This window comes from Echinococcus granulosus (genome assembly GCF_000524195.1).
Source record: "Echinococcus granulosus chromosome Unknown EG_S00036, whole genome shotgun sequence".
In the NCBI taxonomy this organism is placed as follows: Eukaryota; Metazoa; Platyhelminthes; class Cestoda; order Cyclophyllidea; family Taeniidae; genus Echinococcus; species Echinococcus granulosus.
The window spans coordinates 483,702-500,091 of NW_020170416.1; the positions used below are offsets into that span (position 1 = coordinate 483,702).

Sequence of the window (16,390 nt, forward strand, 5' to 3'; positions counted from 1 at the left end):
TGTATCCATCCGTCCGCCCTGCATCCATCCATCCCGTACCCATCCGTGCATCTATCCATCCGAGACACCTTAATCAACCCGTTTAATTGTTTTTTCTCCATTTATCCACTTATTCACCGTGCATCTCATTTTAGGATCCGTTTGTCCTTTATTCGACATTATCACTCTCCGATCCATCTCATCAGCAATGATGCTTTCTTTTAATCACTAATGTGGCCACATAAATTACGAAACCATCAAAGCGGCACACAAAAACGTTGACAAATACTGGTAAAACATTTTCGCCGTCGATTGTTAGCGCATTTTTACCTCCCGCTTAGTAGAGTGAGACTTTTCACCGAGAACAAGGAGACTCTCATCGCGAATGGTGGTTTTACTGACTAGGAGGTACGGCATTAGGAGTCAGGACCGAGTCCGTAGTTAAATGCCAAAGTAGGTTTTAAATAGGGGATAAAAATATTTCTTCCTTGAATCCGGGACAATGCCAACTAAGCATCTTGGCAACAACTATTAACTTATTCTTCTTTTCTTTTTTAACTAAATATGACTTGAAAGCTTAAATTTAGAAAAAATATCAAAATAAGGAGATCTTGATAAACCCCTTTTGTGTCTATGGGGGGTAAACATTTTCTAGGCACAGAGATACCTCTCCCTCTCTATGCTTCATATAAGACGTCCTTTGTTTAACAACTGAGTCAGAGAGGCTAATGAATGATGGAGGCGGGTGGGAAAATGATTCACTCCGTTTCTGTTAGTACTCCTTCTGTCCCCAAGTCAATGCACCAATCACAGCCCCACGCATTAGGACGCACAAGCGAGCAATCGATTGCCCCCGCCTGGCCTTGCCCAACAGCCGACCAATGAGGGTGCGAGCATGGGCTTTTCCCATTTGCTGTAGCAACCGCTGCCACTGCCAGCGCTTCACAGAAAGCACTATAAAATGCAAGGCTTGTGTCCTAGCGTCCTCGGACGATAGGGCACCGTGTTCGGCTGCGGCGTCCCTCCGCTGCTGCTGCTGCCTCTACGGCAGTGGAAGAAGGAGAGATGTGGGGCTAGGAGAGCAAGGAAAAAAAGGAAATTGGCAAGCATACGAAAAGGAAAAACTGGGCGAACTCTGTGCAATAGAAGTGGATGCAAGGGGCACCATTCTGTAAATCGCTAATCACTGACAATCAGGTAATCAATCAAGCAATCGCTGTCAACCTTCTTCACTCTCAAGCATGCTTCCTCTCCATCTTTTTCAAAATTGACCCTCATGTCTCCTTGCAAGTGGCTTGAGGTGCAGCCTCGAACCACTCGTATGTCAGCTGTACGTCGCGATCTCAGTATTTGTGGCCTCTGTTAACAATTGGATCTTCACTGGCAATGATGGAAGTGGAATGCACGCCATCCATCTCTCTTATTCATGTATGTCTCAATGTCGAATTTGACACCTTTTTTTATATGGTAATTGTCAAATAAATGATCCTTGCATCTCATCTTGTCACCTCTTTTCGGCCTTTCTTGCCCTGAACAATGGGGTGTTGATGGGGGAAATGGGGGAGGGGGGTGCCTCCCAATTCGCTACGATTATCGCAGCAGAGTTTTGAAAGACCGGGCTGTGCTCTGTAGGTTGGTGTTCCACTTCTCCACTTTTAATTTGGCTGGAAAATGGAAATTCATTTAACTTGACATGGCTGACACCTTGTCACGTGCAGTGGAAGGTGAGTCGAAGTCGGACTACAAACCGGTGACTAGATTATACTGCCTTCTTGATTGGCGAAGTCCAGTAGAGTAGGAAATCTCTACAAATTTATTTCATTCCGGAAGGATTAGAAGAAGCGAAGCCGGCTAATATCCATCCATCCTGTATTCATCCATCCATCCATCCTTCCATCCATCCATTCATCCATCTAGCCTGCATTTCATTCGAGTTAAAATCTAGTGGTATTTGCTGGTTCTTCTATTTTAATCTTTTTCCGTCGGTAACGTCCCATAAGCCTGCGACTAAAGTCGGATAGCAAACTTGACCAATTGCAATATCGGGGGCCATTAAAGTAGGGTCAGTAGGGCATGCCTCCGACCGGATGATCTCTCTGCGCGACTTTTTGCTATAAACGTCTGAACAAGTTGTAGGCCTCCGTTCCTCTGTCAACTACATAATCCAAGGTTATTTTCGCATTCGGTAGGGCTCCAATCGGTTTTTCAGTGTCGCAACCACAGTCTCAAGTGCTTTCCTCACACCCCTCGCCCCTCCCCCAACACTTTGTTGATCATTGCCGACGAACAAGAGATGAAAGGCAAAGGAAAAGGGCAAGTGAGGAGTACATAATTTTGGACATTTATTAATCACAAATTGTCCCATTTCAATGCGGTCTTGTGAAGACTAACTTTTTTGTGACAAAACATGAAGGGATTAAATAAAAATTGCCTACGTGTGTGTGTGTACTTATTTCCAAGACAAAAACGCAGACAGCTGGGATAATTTCAACCGAGTGCTCAACCGCAGTGCTGCTCCTCGACGGTTGGAGTGGTGGGCTGCGTAGTTGTCAAAATTTAACCGCAAATTAAATTTTTTAACACACTTGGACCACATACTACTTGGGAGACAGACCAGACCCGAACTGAGACCAAGGCGGGACGGGGGATTAGAAGAACTAACTCAAAGCCGTTGACGTGAAAAGGGAAAGTTGTCGAGGTACGTCCACTGATTCCAACCGAGAAGTACAACAAGTTGGAGAATTAGAAACCTGAAAAATGCCCTGCTTAATGACAGAATAACAAATGCAGACACGCACACATAAAAAAGGAGGAAAAGTACACACATTGAGACATGGATGGATGTCTGAATGGAGCGAGGGACGATGTGCATTCCGCCTCCGTTGTTGCTGCTGCGCAGATCGGGTTGGTTGAGATCGCGATATAGAACTGACATAGCATGAGACTAGACTTTGAGCCGCCACAAGATCGACAATTCGAGTCGTGAGGGTCAAATACCCACAGGATAGATGCACGAGTGATAAAGACTTCACCTGAGATTGATTGATTGATTGTCAAAGCTTATTGATTTACAGGGTGGAGCCAGAGGCACCCACTTTTATTGCACAGATTTCGCCCGAAATTCCTTTTGTGTGATTTTTCTGATTCCTTTTCCAGTCACCACCTTCCATTAGCAACAGCAAAGGCGGTATGTGTGTGTATGTGGTCCTGCCATTACCTCTGCTACTGTAGAGGCAGTAGCAGCAGCAACAGCAGGGGAACGGCGCAGCCCTGGGAGGGTGCGTACCAGTTCAAGGGATGTAGGCAACTGGAGGCTGCTTTTATAGTGATTTCTGTGAGAGGTTATAGCAAATGGGAAAAGTGCGTTCCTTCACCCCCATTGGTCGGCTGTGGGCTAGAAGCGATGGACGCAATCGATAGCGTACGCGTGTGCGCAGGTGCAATTCAATGCGTGCAGGTGATTGGACAGACTAATTTTCCACGCTTGTGGACAGAAGAAGCTGTAGCAGCAGTAAAATGAATCATTTTCCCGGTCGTTTCCAGCCTGCAGTATGTTATGACTCAATTTTCAAAGAGAAATAAGCCACCAACTGGCACAAAATAAGGTGTGTAGCGTTTGTGTAATGTCTAGAGACTGGTTCGCCCATTAAAAGTAGCGAGTGTGTAGCCCCTCCGTTCTCTCTAACTATAATAGATATGAATAATTTTACTCATAGTTGAATGTGGTTTGTGCATGGGTGGTAAGTGGCAAGTGTGTCTGTCCCCCCACTTCTAGTTGAGCCACGTGTGGTGAACTAGTCCGGCGGTTCCGAAGATCCTAGTCACGACGACTGGCAGGAGACGGTGGTGGTGGTGTGATCATCCAAACAGCGTGCGATGAAGGCGTAAAATCCGTATGGACGTACAGAAGTCGTCAAGCATAATTTTTGTATATGTAAACTTCGCGAGGATGGTCGCACATCAATCAGTGACATTTCAGGTGGAAGTGTTTCTCATCCCACAGCGATCACTCCGGTGAGCGCAAATTCGTCATGCGGAGGGCTGAACGCACAACAGATCGTAAAAAAAGCTTCTCTGTGGAAAAGGTAAACACACTCACTTAAGGGCATTTGTAACCCTGTAAGTTTGTCGCGCACCGGACATAGAAGTGGCGTCGGGGGACAGGGTGGAAAAGAAAATTCATCCTTAAGCCTTCAAATTTTTTGGCCTCTCTGTCTTCCATCAGAGCTAAACAAATACCGTTTTCAATTGGACATTACATTGCTTCCCCTCTAACCCTTCCTAAGTACGCATCATCGCCCGATTGACGAGAATGCCAATACATCACAGATCAAAAAAGTCGTTTTCTCTCAGATATTACCTTTCATTGCAGACTGAGAGTGTTTCAGTTCAAGCGAGTGCAAAGTATGAAAAGACCTGCTTGTGGTTGAGATCCGAAAGGGAGCTTTTAGATGACATCTTAGCAACCTGGGTCTCAGAAAAAAATAGGCCATCTCAGTCACTTCACTGTTTTACCTTTCAAATATGAAATAAAAATAATCACGATTAATCTGATATTTCATTTCAAATCGGTTTCAGTACGTTGTGATAAACTGCGTCACATATATGTGACGCATTGGCTTAGATGGTAAGAAATGAACGAAATGCATACATGTGACCCCTACAGTCAGAAAAATACTTTGTTTCTTATATGTAATACATTTATTAACATTATTAACTTCTTTTTTTCCCAACTCTGTTTCATTTTGTTGTGGTCATTTGTGTCACATATGTGCGACGCGTTGGCCTAGGTAGGGAAGAATCGAGGAGTTGCGTCTATGTGATCGTTACAGTCATTTGAACGGTTCACTCTCTAAACGTGACAGATGTATTGTAATTATTAATTCTTCTATTTCCTCCAACTCTGTTTCATTTGATTGTGATTAACTGGGGCACATATGTGTGACGCGTTGATTTAAGCAGGGAGGGATCGGAGAGTCGCATGAATGTGACACTGATGACATTAAGTGAACCTTCGGCATAGACCCATCCACTGAGAAAAATGAGTCCTTCAAACAGAGAGTGATGCTTTCTTGAGCCCTCATCTCTGTGAGTCGGTAAACAGCTTTTAAATTTGCAATTTCGAAGAACAAGATGTTAATTTGTTTTTTACCCCACCACCTCCCTCACTTCGTCCAATGCCTCGTGACAATGGAGGTGTTGATGTTGATAGGACCGTGCTGTCAATCAACTAAGGTAAACAGCAATTCCTTTTTATTACCCCATTTTGTCGAATTTGCACGCGGTGATTGAGAAGAAAGTAAATAAATGAACGAATTGGAGCTGTTTTTAATGCTTACTTGATTCACTCATTTTATCCATTCATGGTTGCCAAAAACTGACTGTTGTCGCCTTTCTGGGCCCTACACCTACAAGGCGCCTTGTTAATGCAAACGATGAAAGCAAAGAACGCAAAGAATTTTTTTAAAAAAGTTGCAATTTTTGAGAGCACACAATCTTTGCAGTTGAAAAGGCACGATGTGGTTTATGTTCGTCTTTAAAACCTCAGCCTGAGAGGCAAGCGAGAAACCCGGCTAACCTAAATGCAACAGAACAGGCGGACTGAAAAGCCGATGGAGGGGAGGTTTGGCGACACGAAGGTATTGCTGAGTAGGCAGGAGTGGAGTGCGCTTTAATGTTGCATCGATCACCTTCTCCGAATGGAGAAGTCACCACGCCTACAACGGTGAGGTCGAGTTCCTATTCCTTTGTAATGCTGCCGACAGCTTTCACTCACATCAGCTGATATTTGGTGGTCTTGCGGGGTTCAAATTAGGAAGAATTTTGTAGAGCGAAGGTCAGAGTGGGATGAGGAGTAAGGTGTAATGTGCCAAGAGGCTGAGACGAGTCAATGTATCGGGTAACATCGAGGTACCGCATAAACTTCTTCCGTTACCTGATAGCCAGATAGGTTGTTAGAGCCCACCTTCCCCTTGCCATGAAGAGAGAGGTACACGATTCCGCCGAAGGAGGGCGTTTCCGGTCTAACAACATCGTTACTTCCCCATTCTTGCCTATTTTAAATAAGGAAGAAGAGGATTCTTGAATTACCTCTTCCAATGTTTCCAACCCCTTTGCCAACAAGTGGTGAGGCGCGGAAGTACTGGCAAAGGGGTTGCATAACCCTCAACAAAGTAAAGTTTTAACAAGTAGGGGTATGGGAAAACTACATCTAAATTCCTTACACTCCCAACCGCCCTAGGAACAGCTGATCTTCTCTTCCTTATTTACCTGTTCAACCGGGCATTCCCACTCGCTCCCTCCACTTCGAAGGGAGGGGACTTCGAAGAAAGGGAGGGGAGAGGAGGGGGATTTTCAGTGCCGCACGTGTGCGACCTCGTTCGGACACTGCGTTGCCTCCTAGAATGTTTCATGTTTGAACTCGCTTTAAGTGGTTTCACAGCCCGACAGAAGAGGAGGTTTTTATTAGTTGACGGTGGGATCTCTACACACGCGCACATTCAATGTGAGGTAGAATAACCACCTAATTCGGACACTGACAGATGATAGGGAAAGATGTCAGGTTGACTGACGTCTTCATCAAACTTGTGTTTTTAACAACGATTCGGCTTACCACGGGGCTACCATTTCTGATAATGCATTAAAGGAAAACTAGATCACTACCTTGTGGTGATGTGGTGGAATAGATCTGACACCACGTCAAAACATTTACAGAGGATCACAAGAGAAGTTTGGTCCAGTACCACTCTGAGTGGTAGAGTTGGAGACGTATTGAAAGACCCCTCAGGGAACCCTTAAACAGCCAGTGATGCGTGATGCTAGAGGGCTTGAACACCCCTCCAGAGTAGGGAGACTTCTACATACCCCACATAAATGGTGATCAACTGACAATGAAAAGTAGGTCTTCTCTGTAAAATGGAGCTCCGTCCACGCTACTAGTCACCCACCCCTCCCACAGCCAGTGGCAATAAATGCCTGGTGGTCCAAGTGAAAGAGGCAAGCGCGCCACTAAATGACGGTTTTGCTGCTAGCGTGAGGCCATTTCAACAGTGACCACACCCTGTAAACTGCTTTCCAGGACAGTGGGGCAAGCTTTGAAAATTACACTCAAATGTCCCAATGGTGATTCAACAATGCCGCCGTATTTGCCCTCTTTGTTAGGCTAGCAAAAAGATTCGTGCAGTCCTTCAGTGACGATTTGTAGCTGTGTATGTCTGTCTCTTGGTGCGCTGCTCTCCTCATTCCATCCTGTTGATTCGAAACCCATCCACTCGCATAGACCACCAGGTGTCAGGGCGACTAATCTGGCGGGTGTGCGTTGAGGTCATAGGTGTGGAGACTTCTCATCTAATTGGTTGTATTGCAATCGAAAAAGACGCTACATGTGGTAGCAGAAGAATCTGCAGCCCAGAAGTGGTTTAGACAATCCGGTTCCGGAGATAAATCGTGGGTGATGGTGGCACTTCAGCTAACACCTCTCCCCAAAATTCCCCAGGACTCACCACCTCATTCCTGCAAAGCTATGCTTGCTTTGGATTTTTCCCTTGCTGAAGGCTAGACAGTAAATACGAGAGCGATCGAGACAGCCAGATGATGGACATGAATACTTCTTCCTAATCTGGGGAAGTAGCCAGGACCAGGGAATCAGCTGGAAGCAGGTTCAACGCTTATTCTTACAAGGCGGTACGTGCAAGACCTCAAGACCTGGTCGTGAGAATGGTCGCACCTTAGTTAGCATGAGAGGGGTGTAGGAAAGGGGTAGTGCTCGCCCTCCTCCCCATTCCCCTGATAATAATTTTTTAATCTCCAGGCTCAGTTGTCACATGACTGCCTACGGAGCAGAATGGCCGAATGGGGAGTGAAAGCTGTGAGATAATGGAAAGGGGGGAGGGAGGGAGATGCCCGGGGCTGTCCGGTCAATTGCCTCTGGCGGTAGAACGCCTTACTAGAATTGGACATCCCAACTACCTCGAGGCTTTTTAGGACGCTAATAGTGCTTCAGGCGCCTAAACCCCTTTGTGAGTTCTAAATAGACCTACCCCCGCACCCCTACGCCTCATGACGACCTCTGTGATAACTTGGACAACAACAATTGCGGTGTCCGCATACACAAAGGAAGTGCGTTGTAAGGCGATTCCATTTAGGAAAGCGTAGGGTACGGAGAGATGTTTTTGCTGCCTCCGTCTGGGAAAAAAATAAGGAGAACTGACTCATCCACCTCCCCTTCCCCTGCTCTCCAGCATACCGATGACGCACCGATGAGTCACAAATATGGGCTATGAGGTCACAACAGCTTACCCCTATCTTTCGCCCACCCCTTCCATACATTTTCCCTCGCTGTCTGGGGCATGGTCGAGGCCGAAAAGGTAACGGCTTCAAATAAACACATGTCCAACCTGGATATTTCATCGTTGCTTCTGGGGCCCCAACACCCACAACAGACGACATTTCTCGGGTGACTTCAAAGAGGTTTTCATCATTGATAAGGCAGAGAACAAAGGGGAGATTGTCAACAAAATAAGGCGCATGAAAATGGATGCACGACAATAATATGGGGCAGTGGATGGACTGCAGAGACGTTGGAGAGTTGACTGGAAGCGACTAACCGTCCAACACCACTACTGAAGTCATCACTACCATTACCACGATTTAAATCCTGGAAAGGAACCTCTTCTTCCCCTTAGCTGAAACGCCAAAGTTGTGAGATCGGGTGCCGGTTGAGTATTGGCAGTGTTGAGCTCAGTGATTCAGAAGTGATCCCTGTCTGCAAGGAAGCAAGAAACTGTTCTGACGGAAAAGAGAAGCAGCACTGAAATCACCACCTCCGCATGACGCTCTTGCCCTTGGTGGAACTCCAAGCCATTCCTCAAGTCTTATCACGGTCTACCAGTGTGGAAAGGGATGGAAGGCCGCAGGCATAGATGAAAGTACAGGACACAAAGATGGCGACCAAACCTATTCGACGATCACTTGTGAGGAAGCCAGTGCGTTGGAATTACTGTGCAGTGATAAAAAAACTCACTTTTAGAGAAGTAGATTCCTTAGAAAAGGCAAATCTGCAAATCAGGCACGAAGAGCGAGTTTGAGTCAAAGGGAGCACGTGATTCAGGCGGTGGCGCTGGACCTCCACCACGTCGTCGCTTCGCAAGCCTCTGTCCGGCATCATTAATTTACAGGCTGGGGGAGGGGGGATCCCTATCAAAACTTTTAGTAGTCGGCGTTTGATTCGTCATAATTATTATTTGGGCCACATTTGAAGTCCTTCCGATTCGTCCCGGAAATTACAATTCACGATCTTCTTTGTTTCAACTCCCGATGTGGGGATCGACTGCTGTAAGTCACGATGCTTTCTGAAAACTTTGACTGAAGTCTACCAATCACTGAAATACAGGCGAGAGACTATTCCTTGCCATTACACCAAGTAACGCATCACACCAGTTTATGACAAGGTCTGCAACACTTGGGGTACGTGGGGACAAGGTTAGACGCAGCATTCACTGCGTGATTCGACTCCAGGCCCTCCAAAACACATAAAAACAATCACCACTATTCAAAGGTAGTTGATTTTTAAATATCACGCTAGAGTAGCGTGAAATCCTACTTTTTCCTTTCGCCTGTGAGCGCGAGCTATATACCATGTGACAGACATTGGCGCAGCTGTGCATGAAAGGAAGGAGAGACGCTAATGAAATCAACCGTATTCCCGTGGTGTCAATGACCTCAAAGCAGAGGTACCATATTTGACCGCTGTCCCGCCGTCCCTTTAACCGGACGTACGAAACAGGAAAGCCTGCAGTCAGTGAAGAGACAATGGGGCTACAAATTACGGGAAAGAAAGTGCCTTAAAATCATCCTATTTCTAGCACCAACACTCGCCACCTCCGCCCTCCACTTTAGGTTAAATACTAAAGGACCTTTCAGATCCAACAGACTGATTTGATTTGCAGCTCACTGCAGTCGTAATTGTTGAGACGAACCAACAAACAAAACTATCCAGTCGAATTCTTCATTAGCTTTGGAATGCCTGTTCGGGGGTTGGTCCACTTCCTTTCGGGTACTATGATCCCCTAGCAATGCCAAAACACTTCAGATAGCTATTGCGAAAAACAGATTTGCCTGGATTCTGTGGGCAATTCTGTCTACCACTTAGGCGTTGAGACGTGAACCAAACATTTGTAGCAGTGGCCAATTTAAGTAGCACGGTATCGTGTTTCATTACTACAAACTGTCAATGTGGAAGGTGGCATAACCCTAGGTGACTCAATAGCAGCACACCAAGCAGATGGAAAGGTTTTCAACGAGGAAAAAGAGTTAGCTATGCAACTATCAGATCATGACATCTCTGCATGCAAATCGGCGACTCGTGGGTTGGAGGAAGCTGTGCGTAAAATTTGCGTATACATTTCTGCTTCTGCATAGCATAACCAATCGACACAAGCGACAGCGATTCCACGAGAGTTTGGAGGTAAGAGGCGCCAGAGATTAGAACCCACAAAAAGTAGCATTTGTTTAGCCTCCTCGGGGGCCTTTTAAAGTGTGCGCACAGATGCGTACGGCACAATCAACTTAACCGATTGGCGGACGGTGGAGGAGACGACAAGAGCGAACAAGATGGCTGTGTATCAGCAGGCGATGTGCGCAACTGACTACCTCAGGAGTAAGGTGCACTACAGACCAGTGGTGGGGATTATCAGCGGCTCAGGACTAGACAATATAACCGATCTTGTCGAAAATCCGCGCATGGTGCGATATAATGATATTCCTGGATTTCCGGACAGTGAGGGTGAGATTGAGATTGAAACTAATGCGTACCTGGTTTGATAGATCATTGATTTATCTCGGATGCAACCAAAAATTCATCCATTCATTCATCCCCTTATTCATCCATCTCTGTCCACCCAATTATCCACTTATCAATTTACTTGCCCATCCACCTATCCTTTTTAAGAGCCATTTAACCACTCTTATGGTCAGTTCGAAGTGTATATTTTGCACCTTACTTACGAAATATCACCTTTTAACCCACTAACTGTCTTACATCCATTATTTATTCATGCATTTGCAGATTTTCCACACGACCTATTACCTTAATGCAGTAGGAACATAAATTTGAAGTACTTCTAGGTACTTTTAAAGTAAGGGGCTTTCTAACAACTAACATATCGTATCTGAAAGTGGCTAAAAGCATCACAGTTGAAGTAACATTAGGTTGGCATTCCGTGGTAATTTAATTTCCTACCTTTAAAATGTACCGCCTTGATACTTTGCCAGAGGATTTATTGACTGTTTCCCGGTGACTCTTCACCTGCTTTTATGAAGGAGGCTCAATGCGGCGGCATTTTGGGTAGAAGGAAGTTGCGTTAGGTCCTGCCAACTCTTCAGAGGTCCTACTGGCAGTAGATCTCCATAAGAGCATATTTTATACTAACAATTTATAAGTAGCAATAATAATTTACATTTACCGTTCAGTTATTGGCAATGAGGGGAAGTTCATTTTTGGCGAGATTGGAGGCAAACATGTGGTGGTTGTGCAGAGGCGCCTACGGACTTACGAAGGACACGATTATAGTGTAGTAAGTTCCACTTTTTGGCTATAATTTTGCAAACTCAGGAAACTTCTGCCTCCTTAACTGCCTCGATTAAAATTATTCATCATACCCAAACAGATGTCAACTCCGATCCGAGTGATTCGATTGCTGGGTGCGAAGTATCTTTTCGTTACCACAACTGCGGGTGGGTTAAGTCCACAATTCAAAGTTGGCGATTTGGTGGTGTTGAAGGACCATGTCGATTTCTCCTCTTTGGTTGGGCACAACCCCCTCATTGGATCGCACGATCCTAGGTGAGAATTCTACAACACTACTTGAGTCGTTTAAAGCCCGTGGTTGTCAAAGTGATTGGAGGAGTTCCGACTTCTTACCAACCAAGTCAGTTACTTACACATGTGTCATTGATGCCTTCCGTGGTATGAACTAGTTGACCAAGTCTTCAAAACAGAAAGTTCAAGAGGGGATGCAAACTCCGACAAACGAAGACATCACAGACGTGCTGAAATCTCGATAATCTCCAACCCCACAAATGAGCAGAACTAGCATTCTTGAAGTGATAGAGCTTAGAATGGGCACACTTACAAATCTGTTGAGGAATTAGTAGATTCGGGGATCGCTTTCCGGCTTTTCTGGGCACCTACGACCGCCTCTTGCGCGATCTCGCCGCGAAGAGCATGAGAGAACTGTGACTGCAGGCGGAGATACTGGAGGGCGTCTACTTCCATATCGCGGGACCCGCCCATGAGACACCTGCCACAGCGCGCATGCTCCAACTCCTCGGCTGTGATGTCATGGGTAGGTGACTCTTCCTCCCCCTTTTCTAAAAAGCCTTTTTTATGGCCTGACCCTCCGGTCTATCTGCCACCACAGGCATGAGTCTAACTCAGGAGGTGCTGGTAGCGAAGAATCAAAATATGAAAGTCTTCGCGCTCTGCTTAATTACCAACAAGGTGACCACCGACTCCAACTCCATTGACAATCATAACCACGCGGCGGAGCTGCAGGTCGCTAAGACGAAGGCACCGCTTGTGGGCCGACTCATTGAACGTATTATCTTGAACACATCCGCCGAGTGATTGACATTGTTAACGAATAAAGACATTGCCACTCCCTTGATTTCAGCACACTTTGCATTTGCGCCGCGAAGGGCAGGAATATAAAGCACTTTGTCTATTCGTCTTTCGTTTTTGTTTTCTGCGGTCCAGTGTAAAGAGGTCACTAAGTGGCCGGACCTCGGCTTCAGGAGCCTACAAGAAAAAGGAGGGTGTAGAGGATGTGGTTTGTAGCAGCAGCCATGCAACGACTGTTTCATTCTACAATGCCGCAATAGAGGGAGTGAAAGGCGTCTGTCCACATGAACGATGAGGTGGTTGTCCAATGCGTTTGGTAGACAGGGGTTAGGTGACTAGCGGCGGGGCGATGTTGTGCTTCAATCGTTCGGCCATTCGTGAGTCATCCGCAGTCTAGGATTGCACTTCTGATCTGGAAGTGTGGCCTTATTGTGCCATCCACACGATTGACGGTGCACGTGAGTGCAGATAATAGGTGACAGCCACAAATATTTCAGTGGCGAGGGAGTTGTCGAACCAGCAACCCATACTTGACGACAGGTCATTATGACGGTCAGTGCTCCCTGAGGGGCAATGCTTGAGGCGACCATCTCCGATCCTTGCGATTGGCGGCACAGGGGTGACATGAGCAGAGCCCAACGGCACAGGAATTACTTAAAAACGCCCACATAACGACCATTATAAAATCCATTTATATGAAAGTAGGCAATGATAAAAGACAGCGTATGTAACGACCCAAGTCTTCCTTGGAGTCGTAAAAAGTCGTAGTATCATGGTAGAATGCATATTACTGACGTACAGAAGAGCGGAAGGAACAACTGGCGTGGTCTGGAGGCTATGCCATCGGGTGGAAGCACCATCTGCACAGAATGAGATGATCGCATAATCAAGCGCAGAGTTAGGCAAACCATCAAAGTACTACAAAACCTATCAATGGATACAATAAATTGGGAATAGTTAAATAAAATCATGGGGCTCATACGATTTCCACCAAAAGCTCAAGTATTCTCGACAATGCGAAATTTTAATGAAAAAATAAAGTCCTATTATTTTCGAATACAAATGAAGTCATTTAACACTTTGTTTGAGTGACCATTTAACAACGCTGGCACTTCAGTCTCTGCAGTTAGCATGCTGACATCCTCCCGGGCTGAAACTTATAAGCCGATAAGTAGCATGCTCCGATGTACTACTTTGGGTCATCACAACCCCGGGGCGCTGCATAATATCACGAACTGGAACATAAAGCTGCCGCAGCCTTTAACTACTGAAATGTAAACAGTAGTAAAGACGAAAGACTAAACAGCGACCTGTGCTCAAATCCTTGCATTTTGAAACGAAAGGCGACTCCGGCTGTTTTGTGGGTGGCTAAGGGGTCCATGCGATATTTGTGACCTCAGAAGAGGCCGAAATGTTAGACAATTGTTTGTGCTAGATTTTTAGCCGCATCCGAGACCTACTTACGACAGCGGAGCTAATAAACTTCTTGACCCAAAAGGAAATTTATTGGCCGAATATTTAACTCCGTCTGTTGGACATCGACTGAGGCGAATTTATGCTCCCAACGCACGGGCACACAGCTGCCCTCAATGTCCGACGAATAACAATGAATTTTCCCTACCATCCTCGGCGCAATCCGTGCTGTTGCACACTCGCAATCCGGATTGAAATGACTCATGGCATGTGCATCACGGCAGCAACAATTTACGCCACATACCAGCAAAAGTGGAGTTCTGGTTTGACTCTAAGCATCCTACCACAGAGTCGCGAGGAGCCCCTCAGTTGCAAGGCGTGACAACTTCATCACACCACGACGTCAATCACACCCTCAAAGTTGCAGGTGGTTGAGTCAAAAAGTTGGCGTTATGAACCATTAGGTCAGGGCACTTATAAGTTGAAGTGAACCCTCCAAAGTTGGATAGTTCTTCAATAACAAAAGAAAATCCGTAGACAAGAAGTGTGTGGAAGCGATGTGATTGCTCATGGCTGACTGCCTATGCAGACTGCCCTGCAGATCTCCATTGCCCTTGGTCTCTCCAGCGCAAGCTTATTAATAATAGATTGCCATTGTATGGCAAGGAGAGGGGAAGATACCTTCCAAAAAAACTAAGAATTACTCAGGAGTTTTCGATATCTCATTTGTTAATTACCATTTTTTTCTTCCACTCCAAGAGGCTTCCACTCTTCTGCTATGTGAAACCAAACGGAGAAGGATGGAGTGATAGATACAGGATGGATAGGTAGACGTGCAAGTAATTTGATCACTGCGCTTCGTCTGCTTTATCGTGACGGTACAATCATTTGCCCGGAGTTGTCAGCGCAGCAGCCATGGCAACCTTCGTTACCGAGTAGGCGAGATTTCTTATTATTTCCTAGCCAAATTTTTCCTTCTCTATCATTGTCACAGCATCGAAACAAGTTAGAACATTTAAATGATTCAACCCTGAAATGTCAGCGACTCGTTCATGCATACCTCTTCCCGCCTCCGCCAGTAGCAGTAGGGCGTGTTTGCTTCACAAGGTGACGCTGATGGATCATTTCAGTAGTAGATTTACTCATTCAGCGATCGATGGTGACCAATTGGAACATGCCAATCATTTTCCAGTGACACTGACTGATCACCACCCCTCCCCCGGTGGACCTCCCTCACCGACGGAAGGACAAAGGCAAGTGACGGCAACCTTGAGACGCCTACCGAATGCTCCAGCAATTGCTTTTCAGTACACTCAGCGAAGATCTGGTGTCAAGAGTCACGGCGTAGTGGATGCCTCAATGACCCAAAACCAACAGGGACCGCATTCCAGTCAACAATCACCCCTACTTTTCAAGGACTTTCCATCTCGATATGTCAGCCTCGGGTTTTAATTTGAGTCCAGGCATAGAGGCTGTCCTGTTGCAGTTTAGTGCCTCGAAATGTAGCTCAGCAGAACGCCTTTACCTCCCTTAATTTGTTATTCAAGTCAAACCGGGACTTTATGCACTACAACTTCGGTGTTAGCGGCTCCCAACTCACCACCGCAGGGTTCTTCTTCACCTCCAAGAACGCGTGATTGACACCAAAAAATTCGGCATGAAACCACTCCAATAACAATTTTTTAGGGGTAACGATGAACACACTTCCCAACCATTCACAAATTACGGAAAATTTAGCGGACCTTGAGAGTGTCCAAAGCTGATGCGAGTCAGACACTAGTGACCCCTTCGGTGGCGTGCATTTCTGGATGTTGGCTGAATGCCGTGATAGGTGTGCAATCGAGCAGTTGGAGACGGAGTTGGAAAATAAACTAACCCATGAATCCCGGCCTGATCTGAACAACACCCGTAAGCGCCAAAATTGAGAAGATCATTCCACAGACAATTGACTCAGTCCTTTTGAAGGGGTGACAATAAAAGGGAGGGATGCGTTTCCAACAGCTCATTACGTTAGCGACTTCGGTAGAATGGAATACGTGAGCACCTGCTAACCAGACTCCATTTGGCCGTCATAGACGATGACGATAGCAGATCCCCACCAAACAAATGACACCGACTTTTTAGTGATTACTTGGCACTGGAATCGTGGCCCACTTTGAGTACCCGTAGGATTTCTGGTGCTTCAACTGCAATAAGAACTCTTGGGGTCTGTTGTCAAGATCTGGCCTCCTAGCTGTTGAGCCTTACACCCTTTCCACGACCATGTGTGGGGATTTGTTAAGGGAGCTCCCGACAGGCGTGCCTACAACACCAAGGACCAGCTCCTTGAAGCCTACTGCCAGCGAGGACGCTCGAGTTGGAAGTAATGGGGAAGGTCTG

General features: G+C 46.1%; 3 protein-coding genes across 3 annotated transcripts; 2 read left to right on the plus strand and 1 right to left on the minus strand. All coding sequences in view use genetic code 11, as the record gives it.

Annotated features, from left to right (window-relative positions):
* Positions 1 to 294: 294 nt before the first annotated feature.
* EGR_05169 (hypothetical protein) lies at positions 295 to 1,257 on the minus strand (the record flags this gene model as incomplete). The annotated part of the gene is made up of 3 exons (XM_024494418.1): positions 295 to 380; positions 784 to 1,021; positions 1,171 to 1,257. 3 exons carry the CDS (start codon positions 1,255 to 1,257, stop codon positions 295 to 297), a joined length of 411 nt encoding a protein of 136 aa, XP_024351204.1.
* A 1,555-nt stretch (positions 1,258 to 2,812) lies between these two features.
* Positions 2,813 to 3,837, plus strand: EGR_05170 (hypothetical protein; the record flags this gene model as incomplete). The annotated part of the gene is made up of 3 exons (XM_024494419.1): positions 2,813 to 2,883; positions 3,211 to 3,436; positions 3,778 to 3,837. The coding sequence occupies 3 exons, from the start codon at positions 2,813 to 2,815 to the stop codon at positions 3,835 to 3,837; spliced, it is 357 nt and encodes a 118-aa protein (XP_024351205.1).
* A 6,459-nt stretch (positions 3,838 to 10,296) lies between these two features.
* On the plus strand, positions 10,297 to 12,893 carry EGR_05171 (Purine nucleoside phosphorylase; the record flags this gene model as incomplete). Its single annotated transcript, XM_024494420.1, has 6 exons — positions 10,297 to 10,359; positions 10,399 to 10,444; positions 10,526 to 10,794; positions 12,224 to 12,323; positions 12,399 to 12,600; positions 12,734 to 12,893. The coding sequence occupies 6 exons, from the start codon at positions 10,297 to 10,299 to the stop codon at positions 12,891 to 12,893; spliced, it is 840 nt and encodes a 279-aa protein (XP_024351206.1).
* Between the last annotated feature and the right edge of the window lie 3,497 nt (positions 12,894 to 16,390).